Source organism: Platichthys flesus, chromosome 3, assembly GCF_949316205.1.
Source record: "Platichthys flesus chromosome 3, fPlaFle2.1, whole genome shotgun sequence".
Taxonomy (NCBI): Eukaryota; Metazoa; Chordata; class Actinopteri; order Pleuronectiformes; family Pleuronectidae; genus Platichthys; species Platichthys flesus.
In genome coordinates this window covers 17279110-17303607 of record NC_084947.1, presented here as the reverse complement: position 1 = coordinate 17303607, position 24498 = coordinate 17279110, and the positions used below count along the sequence as shown (strand labels likewise).

Below are 24498 nucleotides of genomic sequence, written 5' to 3'. Positions count from 1 at the left end.
TCATTGCCAGGTCAACTCCCTTTCAGCAAACAGCTTTTGTGGATCTTCATTTTCATACATCTACAAAAATGAGGGAAGTTCTCACAAGCTTCTGGAGGAAATATGTGCTACTGTCCATACTGCAGCAACTCATCATACTGTGGTCACTCATAATAATTTTAAAAGCTCACTTTGATCAACAGCTGGAGGATGTTTGTCTACCTTGTCATGGAGCCTTCTAGTCGTATGATGGAAAATAAGATAAAGTAAAAGCCAAAAAGAGCACAAACACCATGATAATCAATGCTGAATGTAAACCCTATGCTATTGTTAACATAAAGTTATTTGTTCTATCTGGAAAAATTACAACAATGACAAACCAGTGGGTAATGTGATTTTCCTTAATATTGCAATCATGCTTATCTGGAAAAGAGGAGTAGAACAGTCAGAAATCCATCACAGGCTTTTACTACACATTGGCGTCTCCATAAACATGATGTATAGTGTTACATTTAGAAATTCACAACAGACTTTGCGTATGGCAGAATCTGTAAATGTCCATGCAAACGCTCACGATTCAAATCCAAAATATCCTCTAAGGAACTACAGATTTACAAAACGCATCAGAACTGTTTATTTTTATTTATGTAGCCCATTCTCATAAAGTGGTCTTAAAGGGCCACCATACTCCATGCCATAAATCAACTGCATACTGTATACACTTGCACTGTACTCAGTGCTCACAGTTCAACACAATGAAACATTACACTGAGCTCTCACAACTTTTTTGTTTGCGTTTTTTTTCTCTTCTTGAAAGAACATTTGGATTTCATGAAACTCTTTGATTTTGCAGACACTTAAACAATGTTAGTCATGTGTCTTGGTTTCAGATTCTTCCCATTCTTTTTCGAAGTGGTTACACAATCCATGTCAACAAGACTTAGGCCAGTTGAAGCGAAGTGTTGCTGGAGATGAAAGATGACTTGTATCAAAGTTGACTGTCTTTACTTGTTGCTCAAATATTAAATATGTAATATGAAACAAGTCTTTATTAAAATGTTTACATCCCACTTGTTACTCAAACTCATTTATGTTAACCTGTCTATTTTCCCCTCAAAGGTTTTGACAAGAGACCGTTGCCTACCTGATAACTTGATGGAGCTGACGGTGAACCTGGTCGGTCCTTCACCATGGGGCTTCAGAATACTTGGAGGAAGGGACTTCAAGAAGGCCATAACTGTATCAAAGGTATGTGTTGAATGCTGCCCTGTTGCTGAACCTCGTCACATCTTATCAAACTATATCCTCTTGTTTTTGTCAGAACAGTCTGAAATGGCATGTCATGCAAAGTCAACTTCCTCTGCACTACAGTTCTTTTCTTGTCTTTGTTTGTTGCCATGGGCTGCTCCGTACCTATTTCCTTGACTACTGAACCTGTTAGAACAGAATGGAAGTAGATTACATTAGAAGGAAACCACTGATTACAGTACCAGTGGAAGTTTTGGTGGGAGGTGAGGGGGCTCCTGGTCCCAGAGTGCACACGTGTCGGTGTGTACTTAACTTTCTTCCATTGTGCATCATTAAACTTATACTTAACTTCATGGATTCTGTTTTGACTGTCCATATTTTCACAGTCCCTGGATAAAGAACTGTATTACAAGAAGCGGAAATATTACCGCTGTAAGCAGCCAGTAAACACCACAAGGAAATGTTTCTTAGATGGACTTGTGCATGCCAGAGACACCCAGTTCTCCCACATCCTGGTCCTATATCATCACGTCAGCCTGGATTTTTCCAGAGAGGCTCCTCAGACCATAACAAATAAATTATGGCAAACTATGGCGGGTTTCCTCAAACAGACTTTCAAGCTCCTTCAAAAGCTTTTATTATTTTGCCCCCTCTTTACAACATCTGCAAGAAAAACATGTCTTCTGATGAATAATGGGCAGATTTTGTTACTGTCTAGTAAACAAGGCCAGCATGTCTTCTCGTCTCAAATATCAGAGGGTTCTCTGAAGTGACAAGCCTTCCTGCAGAGTGAAAAACTTCATCAGTAAAATTTGTTTGCAGAGTCCAGTTTGAGAAATGGCGCGTCTCACCCCATGGCTCACTTCCAACCCCCATCGCCCACCCCCTATACATACTTATGCGGCCATAGGGTTGGACTATCTGAAGTGGTTGCGCTTGGCACTGAGACGACACTGATGCCCTCTTTTATTCCTGTGGGCCTGAAAGATGGCTTGCCCCTGTTTTTCTCAGACACAGACCCCTGCAGAAGAAAGAACCCCCAACAGCTCTTAGTTTATGTGAAACCAGGCGTGTCCTGATCAGAAAAGGCACGCACTATTGTGGGTCACCACAGCAACACTTAATTGCCTCTGGAGTGGGCCCACAAACATGGTACCTCTGCCGTCTTGCTTGGCTTAACTTACAAATAGCCGTTTGACTGGCATTCCCGATGCATCCATTTTTCCTCTAGTGCTGCAGAAAAGAGCCTCGACCCTCATCAACGGTCTCTTTATATAAAGTGTTTTTGGAATTTTTTGCTTTATTGCCCGATCTCTTTAATTGGAAGGCAAGCACTGCCTCTGCTTGTGGGAAATATTGTGTTTCTCTCTATAGTTTAAATCAGTTTGAGCGTCAACCTCTAATTTTCTCTCTTTGTTTCAGTAAGCCTGTGTGTTTGGGTGGATAAGCCTGAGACACAGGGCCCGAACGGAGACTAGTGGCTTGGACGTTATGTTTGGGCCCATTAGTGTGGAATTCACTCTGATGTGGTTGTGTAACATTGGCTTTGACATGCGGTGCGGCTGGTTGCAAAGGTCAGGCCCAGTCAAACCATCAAGTAGTGTCACACTAATGACTTCTCCCCAAGGGTGTCATGAATCTGTCCACTGTTGACCGGCACTGCCTGGTACCATATGTGTGTGAAATGCTGTGGCGTCTGTTGGTATTTACTATGAGTGGTATGAGTTGCATATGGAGGTATCTCATCAACACCTTTCCTCATGCCATTGACGAATTGTCCGCACATCCACAAGATACCAAGCTGTCTACGCTTGTGTCATTTTCAGAGGAGGACCCCAGAGCAAGGAACACCTAACTGTAACTCAATCTTCTCTTCAACAGGTCAACGGGGGCAGCAAGGCAGAACACGCAGAACTGCAGCTTGGTGACGTTATCTTGGAGATCAATGGAGAGAACACGTCCGACATGCTGAACGTGGAGGCCCAGAACAAGATCAAGAACTCCAAGACCCAGCTGCAGCTCATGGTGGAGAGGTACGCTGCCATGCAAATATTCCTGCTAAAAAGACGTGCAGGTTTAAATTGTAAATGCATACAGTATACAGAATATTGGATTCATAAACATAATACAATACAGCCTTTGTAGCATAGCCCCTCCAAATGAATATCTTGGCCTTCCCAAATTTTCTGTATTTGTGCCCTGACCAGTCTCCCCAGCCTTTATCTTCCTTTACACTGTTTTTAACTTTATCATTGAAGCACTGTACAAACAAAACAACTGATTGTAATCAGGGGAAATGCCAGCAAGTATGAGAGCCACACTGTTCCCTTCCCTGGCCCTTCTTAGTAAACCCTCTTTTGACATTTGCCAAGACCTTGTTTGGATGACAGGCAGTTGGCTACTGGAAAGCTTTTGCTTTTAGGCGGGACGACTCTTGGCCGGCACTTTGATTAAAGGTCCTTCTTAAATTCTCATTTCTTGTCACTGTCACTCTCGTCATGCGCTTTCTTAGACTTCTTGCACAGACACACACACTAGGACATACACACGCCCTCTCACGCTCATGTGCTCTCACATACTTCCTCCCTGGATGTCCCATGTCCGTGTGAGTGAATTTTTCCCTGCTGACCTCATATCTCGGACCAAGCCAGAAACAACACCATTACTCCTTGCCTGCCCTGCACAATGCCACTGTGTATCTCCCATGTCTTTAATCCCACTCTGTTGACTGTCAGTACTTTTCAGCAAAAACACTGTTGCGCCCCTTACAGCCTCCTGCATTAACGCTACTGAGACAGAATATTATGTGTTTGAATTATGTTCAGAAAAGCTCCCAAGAGCTCTGTAATTGAGTAGCACGACCTGTAATGTTTAGTTTAATGTAAAGAGGTCGCTCCCTTTCCAGCTCCGCATCTGGTTGGCGCTCATCCAACCAGCAGTGATGTGGGTTCTGACTGTCATCACACAAATGGTGTCGCCCACCAGAAGAAGACTTCAGCCCATCCTCAGAATAGAAAAATTAAGTTTTATATGTTTCTGCTGCTTTATGCAGAAACACATGTTTATTGTTGGTGCATCATATTAGATGTTTGTCACAGAGTTGGTTAGAATAGTTTTACATGACAAGCCAACCACACCATCGCTGACTTGTTATTAACCCCAGCAGCTTTCTAGTTGTACTTTGTTTGCAGCTTCTGGTCTGGATCTGATACTTCGTTGATGCCTTGCAGTCTATGTCAGGTCGACCAAAGCATCTGTCACTCTGTGATCTTATTGCTCTTTCTGAGCCGGGTCAGCCCTTAGATTAACTAGTAGGTATATGTTCAACATACAGTCACAGTACAATAGTTTCCCCTTTGATACTGAGATGATGGTGTGTCTGCATGTTCAGTTGTTTTATCCACAGTGATTCAGAACAAAGAAAGTGATTTTGCTACATTGACAATCACGGACATTCACAAATGTGCCCTGATGAGCTTTTAAATCTCTACAACTTGCGGAATCTTCTATCCTTAGAACCTAAGTATGGATAAGAAAATGTGTCCAAGAAACCGTCTTAAAAAGCTGCATGTCTCTGGATGTTCTGTCAATCAGATGAATGTGGACTTTTAAGGAGGCTTGAGCTAATATTGCCTTTTTCAGTCAGTTTCAGCTGAGGGGCTGTATAATAGGCAGATTGAGAAAAAAGAGGACTTGTTTTGAACTGTAAATCACAGAAAGTTACTCTAGTGGAGGCCCATAATCCAAATATGGGGTGTCAATGATAATAATCTTTCCCCTCTAAGTGATTTCATATTTACAGTGAACACATTTGAAGAATCTGCCTGAGGCAGGTGAGCGTGAGAAGTCCAGGTATCCTCAACAGCTGTGAACAGCTAATATCAGCGAACGGGTTTACATTCTGATTTATGGTGGTATCAAATCTCTGTAAAGTCTAAGTCAGCATTTTGACTGGAAATTATTCTGTGAAGAGAGCCTGTAACCAGGTCACCGGCTGTAAACTAGAAACTGATCAAATCAGTGTTTAAATCTGTCCTTGTCTGAAGACCACAATTTCCTCTGGTGTTGTGATGCACATGGTAGAAAGATTAAAAGCACAAGGAGAACATTTTTCAGCTGAGCAGCTCTGAGTTTGATTCTGCAGTTTTAATGTCTGCCACATTAATATCTCTCCTATGGGAAGAAATGTCTTACAGCCACTGTGTCAGTTTCTGTCTTCTAGCCATCTCCCTCCTGCACACAGTCTGTGCAGCTCAGCCGCGAGAGGTGTGTTTCTGGGTGATTTACCACAGGCATCCAGGCCTTCCTGTGTGCCTCATTACCTCGGGCTCAGCCAAGAGCCAGTCAGCCTCTGGCCCTGCAGCCAGGGGGGGGGGGGGCACTGTGTGTTTGCATTGGCCTATATACTGCCCATATTTCCCCCTCCAAATTCAATGATGGTATTGCTTGTGTTTTCGATTTAAGTGAGTGAATCAAAAGTAACCAGTTCGAAAGATGAGAACCAGCCAGAGAATCATTTTAAAAAGGGGAGTGAGCCTGCAGTACTTGTCTGCAGTAACAGGAAGATTCATGGAGACGTACTGATGGGTGCTCGCCAAAATATCAGCCAAAAGGGATGTAAAAAAGTTGTTTTTATTTTTACTAGCCTGTCTTTCTAATCAAGTCAATTTTGACATATACATTTCAATTACTTTCTTCTACACTCAGCATTTTCCTTGAAAGATCTGACCATTATATTGCAAAACCTGAGTCCATCAGCTCATGTGTGAATGTCATTTTGACCAGGTTCACACACGTTGCTTATTTACTCAACATGAACTTCCCAACTGGTTTACATGATTTGATTCAATCACAAAGCAGAAAAACAGACTTTATTCCACATGCGACATAGATAGAATTTGTTTGGTCTGATGGGAGTAATGTTGTCAGTTGATTTTTATTGTATTCTGTCTCTCAAGACCTGAACCTTCCAGCCCTGGACAGACTAATGGCATCAGCACGCCTGAACAGCTCACAGGACGCTTCCAGGTCAGTGCTGTAGCTCCACTGAGCGTTAATATGTCTTCAGTTTGTATTGATTATCAGCCATCGTATACAAGATTGATTTAAATAATTATATTCTCATTTTCTTATTTGCCTCTTAACTGTGATCACTATCGCCTGCTTTTATTTTTATATAATGTGGTATTTTGGTTACACAGTGTATTCTGCTTTCTTTCTACTAGAAGCTGATATGGATTATAACTGCACAAAACCGATGAAAGCAGTACAATAATTCTGTAAAATAAGTTAATATCAGCAAACATAGACCTCACTAGCAATAAGTATCAGCTGATATTATTGGCAAAGTGATAAGTCGGTCTGCCTGTTTGTTCTACTGCCTTCAAGATGGAAGTGGTACCAGATAGTGAAGTGGCTTTGAGATCAAATCTGATGCAACATTAATTTCAGTGTCCATTATGCCTCTAACTCAAGGCTTAAAGCTCTTGTATGACAAACCTGCAGTATTAAGATGAATTTATGTTTAGTAGCATTAACTGTCCTCCGCCATGATGTTTTGTAGGAGACAGTAATAGTGAGTCGAGATGAGAACCAGAACTACAAAGAATACATCATCTCCAGCCCTGCATCACTGTCTCCTGGGCCCTATTCACCACAACCTCCTGCCAGCCCTGACCGGAAGAGGGAGAGGCTGACGCCAATCAACAAGAGGTCGCTCCCGTCACCCTCTATTTTTCACATTGGTCAAAAGCATTGACAATTTTCCATCATGCAGATCAAATTAGATTTGATTGCATATCTGATTGAGAACAAACATTACTGATTGGCTGCAGTGTGATACGATTCATTTTATAAAAATGCCTCTGTGGTAGATACCATTCTCTTCCCATTAAATTTAAAATGCAGGCTTATGAGTCTACTCTGCTTGCTGCATTGTACACATGTGCAGTCTGGTTACTTGAACAATTCTCCTGAAATACTAGAATGAAGAGACTCTCCACATGAGCACAGTCTATGGTTAAGTCTTAAAACAGCTCGACCTTTCAGATGAAAAACTGGTCCATTCACTGCTTAAACACGCTCGCATCTGGACAAAAAGCAGCAACAAGTGCTCTCTTGACAACAGGCAGTCAATAGGTATGGGAATAACAGACAGAAAGTGGTGCCATGGGATTGTACTGTAGTAACAAAGGATATGCACAGGATATCACATTCCACCGTTAGCATTCACTTTAACAAAAGGCAGAATGTGGAACGTTCACCACACTTTCTCTGTGCACGGCCATTTGTTGTCTCCCGGATGACTTTTACTAGGTCACAGTTCAAACCCAAATCTGCTCCCCATGTGGACTGAAGTTTGCTGTCCTGCACTGCTCCGATGTTGTTCTCAGTGTTAATATACTTGCACTTTAGCTCATGTTTATCTCATCTTAAACTCATAAATCTCTATTTCATCACACAGCTCTGCTGCGATGATTTGAAGAAGTTTATTTCTATTTCAAATGATGGTCTATGATAAACAGGTTTATAATGGTATCTTGCATTATTCCTTATTACAATGTACTATTACGCATAATGGTCATTTTATGAATTATGTCTAGATATAGGTGATATGGATAAAACCTTGCATCATTATAGTATGTTATATTATATTGTATCAAATTTACATCACATCATATACAAATCCAAAAATGCTATTATTTAATCTGTCTGATTTTTTGGCAGCATTGTTCACAGGACAGGCAAATGCACATAAGCAACATCTATCAATCATTCATGCGCATGTCTTGTTGTCCTTACATTATAGTGTCCAGCTGCGCTCATGGTCGCCAGAGGACAAGGGTCACAGGCTGTCCAGACCTCTGTCACAGGTCAGTTCCTGCCACATCCTTTTCTTCTTTCTTTGTCACTTTTGAACTTTTATTAAGCGAAGATGTTCATTCAAAAGTAGATACAAAAAGTGTCCACCCTGCACTAAAACACAATTAGATACCAGCTCTTGTGGCTCAGGAGGTGGGCTGGTTTGATCGCCTTCCCCTCCGGCCTGTGTTCTGAAGTGTCCTTGGGCAAGATGCTAAACCCCAACTTGCCCCCAATGACTGTGACAAAAGTTTGTTAATAGTGTGTGATGAAGAAATTCTCTCTGAATTATTGATTCAGACTGGAAAAGTGATATTTACTACAATCAGTTGTCTTTAATTAGTTGATGATAATTTTTACTTAGTGAGAATGAAATCAATCTAGAATCGCGAAATATTTGTACTGTCAGTGTCCTGATTTGAATTCTGTCAGATGATCGATTTTCTATAAAAAATAAGTTTTCTTCTTGTCTTTTATAACATCTGTAGAAATCAGAATGACTGTCTGGGTACATTGAGCACATACAGTACATATATTATGCAGTCGTACCGGTCAAATGCACATGTCTTGACAGAGTTGACATGTGTTTCACGTGTGGCTGCAGTTTTAGGCTGCAGTTGACTCAGACAGTAAAGTTTAAGGTTTTCGTCGTCTTCGTGGCTCTTTCTGTGGGAGATGTATTTATTTTGACTGTACTGCCCGAGTCAGTTAGAATAACATGTCTGAATTCCAAGCCTTTCCTCTGTAATTGTTACTCTGATGCCACAGAAGATGCCCTACAAAAGTTTTGTGGCGAGGCAGGATACAGAGAGGGTTTGACATTTTTATAGCAGGTAGTGAAGAAACTAAAAAGGTCAGACTTTGAAAACATCTGACATTAAGCTGGAGCTGTTTCTTTCAGAGCCTGCATGCTCCAAGTGGAAAAAAAGATTAATTTCCTTTAAAACAATGGCCTTAACCTTTAGCTGCCCGAGTGGAGTCTCATTATTCTCAGCAGAGTGGTCAAATAAAGACTTGGGGTTATCATAAGACTGCAGAAAAATTATGCTGGTCTTATTTACCATTCCAGCGCTGAAACCAAGAGGGGGGACTCGGGTGTCTGGGAAGACTTCAGTGAGTTAAAGAGAGAAAATGTTGTGGGAAAGTTCATCATGAAGTATTTGAGCTATGCCTCCATACTTGGTCTCAAGTATGGGTCCCACTGCAAACAGAACATGTGAGATGACAGAGTGGGATATACAAATATACAAGACCTTTTGTCATGACACTAGGAATTCCAGCCATTTTTATAACTCTGGACATTATATAAAGTTAGAAAATATGCGGAGGTTTGAACTTCAAAACATTCAAGCGCTCCTTCTAAGAGGCCGCTCGCTGAGAAGGTTAATTTTCTCTTTGGGATTCTTTGTGTTGTTTTTGTGATAAATGGGATTCAGCTGCACTGTCACTCATGTCGTCGTCCAGTCTCTGGAGTGGAGGCATGTGTCAGACTGACTGGGGTTTTGAATTGTTTCACACTGGGAGAAAGATGAGCCAGTGTAGCCATGAAGTAACCAGAGTCCACGTGTGTCTTTTGAGTATGTTGTCAGTAGTTTTTATTAATAGGTTTGACTTAAAATTCCTCATGTACTCAGGACCACCTTGAAATCTGGCTAGGGCAAAAGGCAGAGAGGGAGAGTTCCTGGTAATAACTCATTTGGTGCGACTGCAGAATAACACAGCATGTTGTCTCCTTTCAAGTTCCAGCGTGTGCAGGATGTATGTGCAGACATGAGTCAACTCTCTGACTGACTAACTGTTTAAGTGGATTCAGCAGAAATATGTGTGATATTCACTGGGCTGCCAGCCACCACAGACAGACAGTAGACTGGACTGGAGATGATGGAGCTATTCAGTGTCAGGCCCTCACACTTGATGTGAATTGGCTCGTCTGTGCCATGGATCCCTTTTGGCTGAAATGCTGTTTTAAATTAACCACGAAATTCCTTTTTTTAATTTTGGAACTCTTACGATTTATACATACAAAGATCAGCTTGTCATGGAGAACATGAACTCTGGAGGGAGTTTTTTCCAGTCTGAATGAATAACCCTGATTATCAACCTCAAATGCTTATGACAGGGTATTGGGGCCATACTGAAGAAAAAATTTGAGAATAGTGTAATTTTTTGAATAAAGTTGTAATATTTGGAGAATAAAGTGAACATGTTGGGGGATAAAGTTGGAAATAGGACAAAATTAAGAAGAAAATGTAGAAAATGAGCGGTGCAGAACCTGTGCTCCTAGGGTTTCCACTGCTAGATCACAAATCTTACACGAATCTCACTTAAGATAATGTGGTGATGATGAGCCATTTAGTGTTTTGTTATTCATGAGACTTACTTAACAAGATGCTCCACATTCCTCATTGTAACACAGGAAACATGCTGATCTTCTGACATGTTCTCTCTAAAATCACAAATATCCTAAATTGTGATCTCAAAAAAGAATAACTCTTTTCTTAAAATCTCAGATTTATTTTCACTTTAAGTGGCCCTGATCCTTTAAAATACACAGTTCAACTTGTACATACAACATTTATCACTGTATTATTTCTCACTAAAGGCAGAGTGAGTGAAATACAGATGATGTTTTCATCAATCCAAAACCACATTCAAAATCCCACTGCAGAGTTACGATGAGGCTGTGGCCAGCAAACCGTTTTGGAGCAAACTTCCGTATTGGCCGACCAAAAAACACACAGCTACGTTGTGGCTGAGAGCTCCATCAGTGAGCCCAAAGGAATGAACTTGCTCCCGTCATGGCCGTCCATCCAGCCTTGCATGTTTGTGGTATTTATGGAGCTGCACATCCTCCCGTTCTCCTCACCATTTTTAAATTCATCCTTTCTCTCATTTTCCTTATGTTAGAGTTCCCATCGTCTTGTATCCTCTGGGAGAAGATACATTCCTTCTATCTCTTTCCACTCAACTTTCTACACAATTTTCATCGTTTTTTTTTTGTTTTTGAATGTATATCAATCTATAGACTCTAAGGTGACAGCAATATAAGATGTTTAATCATTGCTTAATCCACCCATATTTGCTTTTTCTTGTTTAAAGCTTTGTTGGATTACTTGCTTTTTTTGGCTGACCCTGTCTTCCAAATGGATGTCTTCTCTGGTTTTAAAATTGGTGACGAGCCTGCCGCCCCGGCGCTGTGATTAGTGAGAGTTCTTTCACAGCGTTCAGTGAGGAACTTGCTGGGGTGAGGCCTGCCATAGGCACACTGTGTATTATGCTGCTCGGGCTGGCAGGAACACAACAGCCCAGTGAGCGCTGACATGCGGAGCCTCTATGACAAGGGCCTCTGTCCTCCCTTAGAGGTGCAGAGTGCCGCTGTATCAGGAGATCAGCCTTACTAAAAAGCTCCTAAAAGGCTTTTCCTTCCCTGTTTTGGCTCCTTGAGTGAGGAGAGTGGGATTCGCAACGTGATCCACCATTTTCCAGGGTGTTGGATGTCCTGAGAAAATGCCCCTGTACAATAGTGGCTGTGAGGCCTAGGCTGAGGACAGCTGGTGCTGAGTTTTCCTTCGCGTCACAAGGGTTGTCGTTGTGTGATGTGAGCTGGAAGAGGTAGGGGGTGGGGGGTCCGAGTGGACATCAGGGACCCTGTTGAAATTCCCACACTGTATTTAAGTCTTCACACCACTCTGCAGAGACCAGAAGATGCTTTAACACTGCAATGTCCTTTGTGTCACATTATGGAGCCTGTCTAACAAGATACCAAATATTGTCTTTTCCACACATTTTGACATAACTCTACATTTGTATAAAAAAATTATGCTGCACGTTTCTGGAATTTGTGAAAATGTCAGGGTTGGGTTTGGACTCAAAAAGGAAATCTGTCAGGCTCATTACTTTTCACTCGGGCTCGGACACAAAATTGTGTCCCAAGTCACATTGTAGTGTCAACCTTTTCCCTTGCAGTCTCCCTTTACCATTACATTTCCCACACTATAGATATAAAATCATGTGAATAACATGGCATCTATATGATACATCATGATCAATAGGTCTGAAGGATGATATGAATAAGGAACTTTTTGGAAGCATCTATCCGAAAAAGTCACAACCCTCCAGCAGCTGTAGGGATATAGTAAGAATACTTGAGTAAAGCTGTTTCTATCTAGGTTTCTTAATTGCCATTCGTGCCATTTATGTGCAGCGGGTAGTTTTGTTCTGTCCTGCCATGATGTGCAGTTGTATTTTTGTAGTATTTAATATCTAGTAGCTCACCATCAAGCTTCATGAAAGCCTGATATTGTGTGTGAACTGACTGGGCACCGTCATGATTCAGAGCATCTGTTTATATCATTAAGAAGTGACCGCAACAGGATCTGTGCGATGAGCGGGGCCAAAACTGCTTTTCATGAGACATGACCCGTCACCCGGCCATTAGGAGCAGGCTCCATGTCTGCGTTTGCAGTTGCTGCACTTTGAGGTTCTTGGGGTTGCCTCAGTGGTTCTACATGGTCCTGTGCTCGCTAGGGAAGGCAGATTTCTAAATATTCCTTGTCGAGTAGGATGGCCAGTTTTAGGCCTGTACAGACCAGATGTTTCCCCTCTAGGCTAAAAGTGGGTAGGGTGACCTTGGCTGGATGACATGTTTCTTTATCCAGAGATGACATGGTAAGTATCCTTCCATACATCCTCCATCCCATACGTTTCTGTCCACCACCCTCTTACCAGCCGCACGCTGCCCGCCAGCTCATGGCTATGTCCTGCTCTATTCGAGAGCCTGTGGTGGACTGGAGTGCAGATCTGTGGTCATTGCTTTGGAACATATTTGTACATTGACTTGAAGGAATAGAAGTTGGTTTATGTATTTTAAATGGAGTCAAAATGTTAAACTTTGTATTGCACATACTGTTGGTTAACTGTGAAAGTCTGAAGACTTATAGAAGTTAGTGCACCTCACCTGCAGCGTCTTCTCCTCTAGGGCTAAATGGAGATATCTTTTCCTCGACGATGATAGCTAGGAATGATGTACTATTTCAGGGTTAGGGCTATTTCACTATGAGTGGGGCTGTTGTTTGGCTTGGCTGGCCAGAGCTGTTCTAAGCCAAGCCAGCATCAGGGGAGCGATGCTGGCTGTGTCCACGGTGGAGGGATGTTTTCTTCTTCTCCTGCTCAGCGAGCTCTGTGACTGGACCGCGTGAGGCCTTTTCACATGGACTTTTAGCCGTTAAGCTTGGGGTCCATTGTAGCCGCAGCGCAGGCAGCATGCCTCTCCTCATCCCCACCGATTGATCAGCACACCTGTTTTTCTTTCCCCTGAAGTGGAAAAGCAAACTGGGGCACTTTTTATTCCCCTTGCTTTCCAGGCCCCCGGGCGTACTCCTGGGGACATTCGGCCCTGCAAGTTTTATGGGGGAATGTTGGCAGGGAGAGATGGGCCTTTTTACTCGATGGTGCTGTTTACGAAGGCGGTTGAGCAGTATGTCAACATTCCAAAAGTTGTTTTGGAGGGAACGACCCGAATAACTGCCCTTTAGTGTGTTCAAGCCTACAAAAATAGACATGTCAACATATCTTCCCCCCGAGTTTTACAGGAGACAACACCTTCCTTTTCAGGGGAACTGTTACTATGGCTACGTTTGTTGGTCATAAATCATAATTATTAAGCTGGTAAAATATCATCTGCAGTTAACACTGAAGAATTACTCCGCTTCACTGAGACACTTTAAGTGCATATGTTGCAGACATTATAGATTTATGCTTTAGCCATTAACGGAATTTCCTGCTGAAACATGAGCTTTAATCTGTACTCCATTGTATTGCATTTTAAGTCGTAACAATAAGTTAAACAGTAGAGTTATATCTCTGTGTAAAACCGATTTGAGATGTGGTGAATGTTTCTGTCTAATTATTGTAGTTGATGCTGTAGGAAACATTAACCACCTTTTATGGAGGAACTTTGACTGAGCTGTTAAAGTAGCACTTTACTTCCAGGTCATGATTTCAGTTGGCACATATCGCTTAGATATATCTTCATTTGATTGCTATCGTCTTTTTCTCTGGATACTATCAAAGAGGAATCCCGGCCCCCATAAATTTAAAGGTTTCATGAAGTCCAGCAATTTTTAGTCCAACCATAATAAACTCCAGATGTCTGATGGGCTTGATATGCTGATCAAGTCGGAGCCTTGTGGTGAATATAATGGGGATGAAAAATGCGTTGCTTGTAGCATCCTTCATGGATAAATAAATGCTCAGACTCATACATATTCTTAATTGTGTCGGACTTTTGGTGGCAGTGTAAGTGAGTGCCTCCCCCAGACCACCCACTATAATCACATGAGGCGGCTTTAGCTGCTCGGTGTCTGCAAGTATTCACTGTTACAGAATAAATGTGACCTGGTAGAAAATAAAGTGGAAAAAGAGGATGACAATACCTCCATCCAAAGAGTATTAGTGATCACGTAAGGCTTACATGCTCTAATGTAAAGAAAAACACATCACTTTCCTCATACTGTCCAGTACTGCACTCCATCTTTTCAACCTCTGTTTTAGCTCCTGTATATTCAAGGCCCCCGCCCCAGTAGAGCCATGTTTGCTCTGGTTGGACAGATTGCCTACTCTCCTGTGATTGCTCTTCCAGTGCAGGAAATGTCGACCTCTACTCTTGCTTTACCTGGCTTTGTTAGGATGCCAGACTTACCACTAGACATGCATTATGCAAATGTAGAAGTATCTGTGGCATCACTTTACTGAAGACTTCAGGAGTTGAAACTGTCCTATTTCAACATTGCTCGCCCTTTATGACTTTATGACAACAGTAAATAAGACAACCAGTGAGAGAATTGTGTTTTTCTATCAACTATTTTCAATGTGTCGCCAGGACAGATTACCCGCGAGGTCTGAGCAATGATTTATGACAGTCAAGCATGAAAACCCTATGTTTAGGCCGAGGGAGAGGAAACAGAAGAGGGGGAAGTAAACCAGGGTAAGTCCTAGTCTAGAGGCTAAAGGCTAACCAATACAGACCAGGGCTCCTGAGTCTGTTCCTCGCCAACTCCAGGTCTCTTACAAACGAGATGGATGAGATCCGAATGAGAATGACGATACATTACTTCATTGCAATGCATCCTGCAAACAGTTGTGTTATGGTATGGTTTGATACTCCAGCCAACTTTAAGCCCCTACACATCGAGAGACTTGGTATTGTCTCAGGTGGGATTTTCCATTTGCCCACAAGAGGAGGGGATTTATTGACCTGTATAATTGCAATGAATACTGAATGCTTATGTTAACTCAGTTATAATATTGTTGGAAGATTGCTTTACTGACACAGGGTTCATATTATGTGTCTATATTTTTATGTGAATATTTTGAGAATTTTTGATCTTTGACTAAAGCTGTTGAGGTCCATTGTTTTTTCCTTTTTTGTCACGCTGCGTGTACACTCTTTGGTGTTACAGGATAGCTCCCGAGGCACTAATACACACGTAAGACTGGAAACTGAAAATAAAATGCAGTGCTCACAGTCGTTCCTCTGCTTTTCATTTGGTCTCTAATCTTGTACATATGGTTTATATCTGGAGCGGTCTGATGGTGTGTGGCCATCGTGAGCGAATGGAGAAGAGGGGGTATCAACACTGGCATCATGGAGATCTTTCACTTTGTTGAATGCTGCACTATATAAGCCTGTGCCAAGAATTAAAGAGGATTGAGAAGATTGAGCTTGATTTTTAAAGCTTACTTTATGTTCCCTGAAGAAGTTTACATCTTTTTGAAAAATGGTAAGATGCCTTAAAGCTGGGGTTGGTAATCCTGGAAAAGTTCAACTTTGAAAAAAAAGAAGCTACCTTTACATCCCACCCCCTCCCATTGGCCGGCTTGTTAAAGCTCATTGCCACAAAACATGAACGGGAACTGACTGACGACTGCTAGAGGCTGAGTTTTCCAGGACTTGCTCGATAACTTCTGACAATCCTCCTCTGCTTCAGTGGTGTATGTCTTCCAGGCTGAAGGCTCCACTCATGTGCAGTGAAAGTACAGGCAGCAGGCAGGCAGGTCGGTAAGTGACAGACAGGTTCACTGACCAATCATTTCATCTGATCCAAATGAAATGATTGGTCTTGTTTTACAGTCCCCCAATGGCCACAGACTAAATTGTTGGTGTGTATTTTCATCAGGGGTCAGATCCAGGATTTTCTTTATTACTTTTGTGGATATGTTCACTCTTTTACCAAGGAATAATTCATGAATCTTGATTAAATAAATCAGGCACTTTTAGTTGAACTGATATGAGTGTGTGCAATGTGGTGCAGCTCAATTGAATTGGGGCCTTGGAGGAGGTATGTGCTCTACTGCCTGCCATTCTACAGTATTTGTAGTCTGAGACCCTCAGTAAACCAGCTGCATTGGGATGACGCCATAGAAAAAAGTAAATAAAGTTAATGACATGAATTTTCATATAAAAGTATGCCCCTTGATTACCCATAGATTCTGTTATTTTATTACAGAATGTGGACACAATAATGAACCATCGCTCAGACATAATTACAAGGCAGGCATCAGCAGTGACAGTGGATAACGAGCATGTTGGCCTCAGGTCTTTGCTCAGGACCTCCACCAGTGCACACGGCTGTGCACAGCCCTGGTTATTACCCAGCCCAGCATGTCTGGTGTCCCCTCCCTCGTTTTAGTTCAGCAGTCATGTCTGTGGTTGAGACAGTGAATAAGCAGTAATAGCACTTTCTCACTGCAGCACCAAGCCTCTCTAAACAAAAGCTCCTCCATGCATCACTCATGTGCGATCCTGGCCCGTGCCCTGTAATTGAAGCTGCAGGGTGGTGGTGGTGATGATGATGATGCAGAGTGGCCTGCTTGGAGCCAGACTGTAGGCTCCTCCACTGGCACTGTCCACAACATCTCCCAAGGGCCTTGATTTAAAACAGCTGCCCCTAATGCTCTTCGCCATTTCCTGTTTGTTTGGGTCTTGAATCGGCCAATCATAGAAGTCTTGTTAGTGTTTAAGTGATTATGTTGCATATGTTCACTCTTCATCCTGTTTCTTTCTTTTCTTTAGCGTAAGTCGGTCACTTAGTCTTTGTCAAAAGTTTGCGTTGACAGAAACCATGCAGCATTAGCAAAGAATCCCTGAAAACAACTAAATTTGCTTTATTAATGTTAATGTTTGTAGGTCATATATAGGTTTGAATGATTTACTGACCTGGTGTTATTTTTCATAGATTGTATGTTGGCTATTTCAGAGGCAATACACACAAGCATCAGACTTAAGTTTACAATCCTTCAATAAAAGCTTTGTAATCAGCTGAATATAAAACATCAGATTATCAAAATTATCTGCAGGACAGATATTATTGCTGACGGAACTGTTTCGGCCTTTGGGCAGCTAGTTTTAATTTATGGAAGCAGAAGATTACATGTTCAACTTGGTCCGCAGACTGTCTGAGAAGCCCAGCCCTCACTGACTGATGGCCTCTGTTTACTTGATAAATTGTATTAATATTGAACATATCGTGAACTCTACATTGAACTTCCTTGGGCCTAAAAACACATGTCATGTTTGAAGCTGAAACGATCAATCAAGTTATGCTTTCCAGATACAGACAGACAGAGATTTTAGTAATTAGTCTATAGATAATTAATAACACAAACACAGAAATGTGGAAAACACAAAACTTTTCTGATGTGATCAGAAAACAGTGAGGTAAATCAAAAGCTATTGAGAAAATAGGGGTTTCAGGACATCTAACTTGTGTTTGAGTGTTTGGTCTCACACATCCTGCTCAGTACAAAACTTCATTGACAGCCTTTTAAGTCAGATATGTTATTGTATATGTAAGTCAAGGCCAGCACATCGTCCAGGACCATTAGGGAAAGTCACTGGTATGTGGCCTATAAACTCCTGATTACAGTTCAGTGCGGCTTTAATCAGAGTTTCCTCCTTTAGCCGGCCACAGGAACCAGGAAGAATTGGCTGCTGATTTTTCTCCAGTTGTCTCTCCCATCTCTGAGTCATGCTCCCATCCAAGACAAAATAACAGGCCTTCCTCTGCTCGCCTTTGCCCCTCCCTGAGTTTGTTGGTGCATGAGACATAGGGGCATTGTTGGCACTGCCATGGTGCAGTTTACCAAACACATTGCAGCTCGGAGATCAAGCATGCGTAATGGTTTAATGGCTCACAATGGAACAGTGATGATTTTAGAACAAAGATGTTTCAGACGCAGTATAAGGCCGTTGCCAGCCGTGCCATGGTTACAGCTATAAAAATCTGGCACTGGACATTGCGGCATGGATGATGGCGATGGGAGAACCGCTCAAGTTTTTTGAACCTTCTAAGGTCAAGCTCAATCACAGCCACATTCTCCCTGTCACAGTGGAGCTTGTGATTTTTTTCTCTCTTCTTCCTTTTTGTTTTTCTTTACTTCATTGCATTCCTCTTGAGTCTCATGGATTAGAGTTGCGTTTTTATCTGTAAACTCTCCTGCTGTTGGAGAGCCTGAAGATCCACACTCAGTAGCCAGACATTTATATAACATAGGTATGGTTTGCATTAGCGTGGATTCATTCACACGTACTGGGCAGCTTCCTTAGGTCTTCCCGATACAAATCTCTAAACCATGTATCTCTTTCAGGTATATGCCCTTGAGATTGTTTCGCAGCAGGAGAGGACTCGGTTGTTCTCTTGCATTGTGATGGTATGGAATATATGATCCTCTGAGCCTGCTGTTATTATGCTGGGTTTATCCTGGGAGGAATCATAAGGAGACGTACCAGTGATCATTTCTGGTAAAGGCTTCCTGGCACGCACCACTAATCTGCCCACTCGCTGAGGAAAAAGAAGAGGAAAATTGGACTCAATTGAGAACAGAGACATTGTTCAAAGAGTTGCTGAATTGGAAGCGGGTGCTGGCATTGGACGCACAAATCTTTGACTCCCATCGGTGCCACTGTGTCAGCATCGAGCTCAAGCTCAGTCTCAGATGTGTACCGGTTCGAAAAACCCGGGCTGAGGCATTTTTTCCTTGGATGGAACCTGTGTTAACCTGATGCCAGCTGGTGACGGTTAGAGAGAAACTCAGTGAGCTTTATTTTCAAAGCTGTACTGTGGAGTTATCTGGGGGTTGTTTGCACTCTTGAGTTTTCCTGGACTGTGCACAGACCGAACAGACCGTAATGGCTCTGTTTCCCTTGCAAACTGGAAATTATTAAACTGTTTTGAAACATTTTTTTTCCAATCATGTTATTGTGACATTACAGCAGTGCATGAGCCTGCTCCCTGTGATCAGTAAGTGGTCAGTATCAGAGGTGCACATGGTCGATGCCAGTCAGTGATGTAGATACAATCTGTTGGTACTACAAGTGCCTGGTTTGAGTCATGAACTGTGCACACACTGTGCGTGGGTGTTAACTGTGATCTAATGCCAATTTCCCTTGTGGATCAATCAAGCTCTTTTACTGCGATTAAAGTTCAACGGTTTTAAACCTTTGCACTTAATGTCACAGACTTCTCCTATCTTGGTTTCAGCTAAAATTAAAATATCTATGGCACATCAACTTAGTTTATGAATGGGTTGTGTACAGTAGGTACGTAGCGCCCTCTTCTGGCAAAAGTTGAATATTCACTTTGCTCTCCTTTTGGAAGGTCTTCTCTCATCCCACGATGAGGCAGCGACACTGTTTATGTTTTATGACCATGAGTAATTGTGAGATTTTCACTGCATCTGGAACCTATTGAACTACATGCTGGCACTGTCGTTCCCATCAAACCAACACTGGAGTTGGTGCCAAACATCTGTTGCCACACAATCTATCTTCTAACAGCTGAGGGAGCTGAAGTGTAGCCCTGATTATAAATGGTAATCAAGATAAAAAATGTAATAGAGTTTCCACTCATTGTGGGTTGAAACTGTTTATATTTGAACCAATATAGTACTAGGACCTTCAATTAAGTATGTTATTTTTTCTGTGGGTTTTTAACTCTACTTTCTGTAGGTGTTATATATAAAATGCTAAGCTAACATCAACCAACACAGGGGCGTAAAGTCCAGTTATATTATTGTTGAGGTTCACTCCAGGGGTTTTAATGCAATATCCACCAAGAGCGAGGAATCCACGAACGAGCCGGCATCAAACCAAAAAGGAAGCGTCACATACTCCAAAATCCTTCAACCAATGAGGAAATAACCAAACTGGGCCCCAAGATGTCACGGACACACGCCCAGGGCTGATCAACCTGTGGTGGGCCTGCCTTAGCGGAGGCTGTGTTGTGATTAAAAGGCCAAAATACCCGATGATGCTAAGGTACAAATGAGGATTTGTACCTGACATCTGCTTGTGGTTGGCAACTTATCATCAAACGAGTTCAAAAGACCTTCAAACGTTATGAAGGAACATTCACTATCTTGTTCTGTTTTAAAAACCAAAATCAACTTGTTAAATAATTAGCAGCTTTTATTCGTACAGTATTTTTGTCTGAACATGTGTTCCTTCAGCTTGGACATGTTGCCCTGGCTCTTTTTGCATCATGGATCACAAATACTACAGTGAGTGTTTGTCTTTTGTAACCACATGTGTGATCACTTTCACCTCACAATAGGCCTGACTCACTGTGAAGTCTTGTAAAATGATTCTTCCTGGTTTTATTGGTGGTTGAAAAACGGCTTTCTGGTTCCCATTGATCTAGAGTGGGGACTGATGTTGTAGTTGCGCTCTCTTTCTTTTTGGCTCCAATTAATATCAGTTACAACAATTACAGCTACAGTTCAATGCTGGACTCTTACGTCAGTATCGCAGAGTACTGACTCATGTTAAATCAAACAGAGTCATGCAACAGAAACTTTGAGAACATACAACAGGAAATACTGTACAATCAATCAGCGACTGTTGTTTGTTCTGCTTGTGAAAGTGCTCCAGTGCTCTGTATGTGGTCTCCCTCCATCTGGAATACATTTAAATTACTGATACATCTCTCAGGTTTGATCTTGACTGAATTAATCCAACATAACTGTGTCAGATTGTTTTATTCCAGGTTGTCACACAGTACCGTTTCCTCAGATTTAAAGCTTTCTCACATAGTGACACTACATTTGTCCAGAGCCAGTGTGTGTGATTAGTGGAAACATTTTCTGCTGAATTCCTGCATCTGCACTCAACATAACTCCCTTTGTGTCTCTTGTGCAGGATCATTGCATCATGCTCTAAGCACTTGCCCAAGTATCTTAATAGATTCCTCAGCTCACAATGTGAAGTTGGTTTCAGCTGCTGAACGTTTCACGCTCAATTACTCTCTGTTTGTTCTTTGTGTCGTCTCTCTTCCTCTACAGGAGTTCTCCCCCACAGACTACAGAAAGAACTCCATGTCCAGCAGAACCCCGACACCACCAGGACGCTACTCTCCAAACAGTCCAATTGATCGGGATGTTCCCATGTCTCCCCGACGCAGGTAAACAGCAGTTGCATCTCAAACAGCAACATTCTATTAAAACATGTTAAGGCACAATATTCCCGGAAATATATATACAGTTGTCCAAATATAATTAGGAAATAATCAATTTCTATGTGAAATTGGTGGGTTGGACATTTAACCGTTAATATTCCAGAAGATACACAACTGTCTCTTAGTGTCACTCCACCCTGTATTTTATAACGACCTTTTGTGTATTAAAGTAACTTTTTAACTGATATCGAACTGTTTACAATTATTCCTAATCCAAATCTAGTTCCTCTCCAAAGACAGGAGTGTAATACGGCATCCACGCTCCAGGCAGACAGTCTGCACCAATTATAGGCCGGCAGTGGTTACTCCCACCTAACTACAATGGCAATCAGTACAGCACGTACCTCCCCCAAGACCCAGCAGTCCCCTTATATTCAATCAAACCGCACCTAAGTTTACCCACTTCTAGACATCAGTGCCCTAAATGTGTCACATTAAAAAAACAATTATTGTCCTTCAAAGTTTTGTTATAATCCGTCCAGCATTTTTTGTTTAATCTTGCTTACATACCGATTATCAAACAGACAGGGATGAAAACATTAATCGGTCAAAAACACAATTCACACTTATTTTCATTCAAATTAACAATACTTAGGTGTCAAATAAATCTCTGTTAAGACTTTTTACTCTTTTGTTATAAGTATTAATTGATTGTATTTTATCAGATGCAAAAACATCAGCATTTGTCTTTGAAAATATCTGAACTAACCCTAGATATGTTGGACTTCCTTCGTTATATCTGCTGCAGGTCTATTATATTGAATGATAAATGTTGTAGTGTTTATAATTTTTCTTTATTTTCCATATTTGAAATTTATCTGTGAGGCCAGTCCCTGCTAGAAACTTTACATTGTATATTTGTAATGGTTCCTTCCTTTCAAAGGTCTGTATGGAAAGGCAGAGTTAGGTGTGAATGGGCCGAGGAGTCTGTTAGTCACATTGAGAATTCCCTGCTGTGCCGCAGCTGACTCCTGGTGCTCTGAGCTGTTTGCAGCTGCACTCTGAGTTGACGTCTGCGTTTGACTTTTAGCCTTTGTGAAACTTTATATAGTGTTCACCACCTGCACTTCAGTTAGCTCATTCCTGCTTCGCCCACTCTGAGGTGTCAAAGCCCTAATTTGGCTCATTTAGTTTTGTGCAGGTGCTGAAAATGATCTGGATTCACTCGGAATCAGCAGTGCATTTCTGTCTCAGCAGAAATGAACATCTTTATCTAGTCTGTCTAATAATCCTTTGTGTCCACTCTCTCTCTGCTGGAGAACCTGGTGCCTGTGTTTTCACAGAGCGCCATGGTTGACTTTGGCCCCACTTCCCTCCTGGGTAGCCACAGTTAGTGATATGACTTTTCAGCAAATGCAGTCATAGCCAAACACCCCACATTGCCAAAAAGTCTGATTTTTTTTTTTTTCCCCTATCCCCCCTGATTGGCCTCCAGTCTGGAGCCCCCAGCCTGCACAGCAAGCCTCTCCCTGCTCCTCCTCAGCCAATCACAGACTCAGTGACACCCATTCACCCACCCCTTTATGTCGCATGGCCAATGACTTTGAGCCCCGGGGCACACCTTTCAGTCAGAACCTTGTTTTTCTGTCTTGTCTGGTTTAGATAGAGGTGTGTGTTCAGCATCTGAGTGTGTGTGCTTGTTTAGTTTGTGTCTCTGTGTGCTCTGAGTTGCTGCAGCAGTGTGTGAAACAATAGGACCGGTTCAGTGAGCTGAAGCTGAGCTGCCTCTTTGTCTTTGTTCGGTTTAAGGTGAGTTTGGGATATCCAGTTTTGTCATTGTGATATCTTTTCTCAGATAACTGTGTTTTTTGGTTTGGATGTTGACCTGTGAAGCAGTCGCATTCAGTAATGTGATCGGAATTTAGCCCCGTGATCTTGCATATGTTTTGGCTACACGCATATTGAATCTCTGCTATGACTAGATTGTTATCATTGCTCCGCTTTGCCAAGTCTGGGCATGGAAACCAGCAACACATGAGTCTCAGATGCAGACATTGTGTAGATACTATTTGAAAGCCATTCCCAGATTAAAAAGCTAGACTGAAGTTCTCTGATACTTTGTGAGCTCTGTGCATGAATCTGTGCACTCAGCTGCTCGTCTAGTTGTGTGCGGTTCTCTCTCTGACCAGCATCTATTTGTTTCCCATTTGACCTAGACTTTCCATGTTGTTTTGAGATTGCATGTCAGATGAGCTGGTGAGCGAAGCATAAAGGGGAAATGGCTTGCTAAGGGTGGAGCTGAGCATGAGGAGAAGTTTGAGCGTGTGTTTTGGAGGTCTGTTTTCAATTTGAACCACGTTCAATGATGCAGAAGAAAAGGCCTGTACATTTTTTTGGGAACATATTTGTTGTCATTATTTTGCCATCTCCAGTTTCATTTACATTTTCACATATGAGGAGAACAAAATGCAGATTTTCAGCTTTAACAAAGACTCATTGCTGGACTTCTCAATCACAGTCCCTAGTGTAAGAACAATGCAGCTGGACAGCGATTCTAAACCTAAGACCAAAGCAGACAGGGAGTTTTCCTTTTACTGGTCAAATGGTTTAATCATGTGTACTGAGTCATACTAAGCACGTGTTTGACACATTGAAGACAAACGAAAAAGGGAATATTACTTATTATCAGAACTGTCGGAGCACAACAAGGGAGGACGCCAGGGATTTTCAGAGTAAATACCACTGAGCACAAAGGGTTTGATGCTGAACATGTTAATCAACTTTATCAGTGTTAACTGGACAAATTTTACTTTTACTCACGATCATGGTTTTACTGCAGATACAATAGTCAGGAGTGCAGAGCAAATTATAATACTAATCTGGATTCATATAGCATCTCAAGGTGCTTTATAACAATGGATTCACATAAAAGGACATGAAGACATTGAACCATTAGACA

The 24498-nt window shown here is 41.9% G+C and overlaps 1 protein-coding gene across 2 annotated transcripts in view; it reads left to right on the top strand.

Moving 5' to 3' along the window:
• pdlim2 (PDZ and LIM domain 2 (mystique)) overlaps positions 1–24498 on the top strand; it is a 36279-nt gene that overhangs the window by 7270 nt on the left and 4511 nt on the right. For both annotated transcript variants that reach the window (XM_062382446.1, XM_062382437.1), the window contains exons 2-7: positions 1099–1227; positions 3109–3260; positions 6186–6255; positions 6791–6939; positions 8036–8099; positions 21427–21545. In XM_062382446.1, the coding sequence (XP_062238430.1) occupies positions 1135–1227; positions 3109–3260; positions 6186–6255; positions 6791–6939; positions 8036–8099; positions 21427–21545 (647 nt within the window). In that variant the 5' untranslated portion in view covers positions 1099–1134. The remainder of the gene's footprint in view (positions 1–1098; positions 1228–3108; positions 3261–6185; positions 6256–6790; positions 6940–8035; positions 8100–21426; positions 21546–24498) is intronic.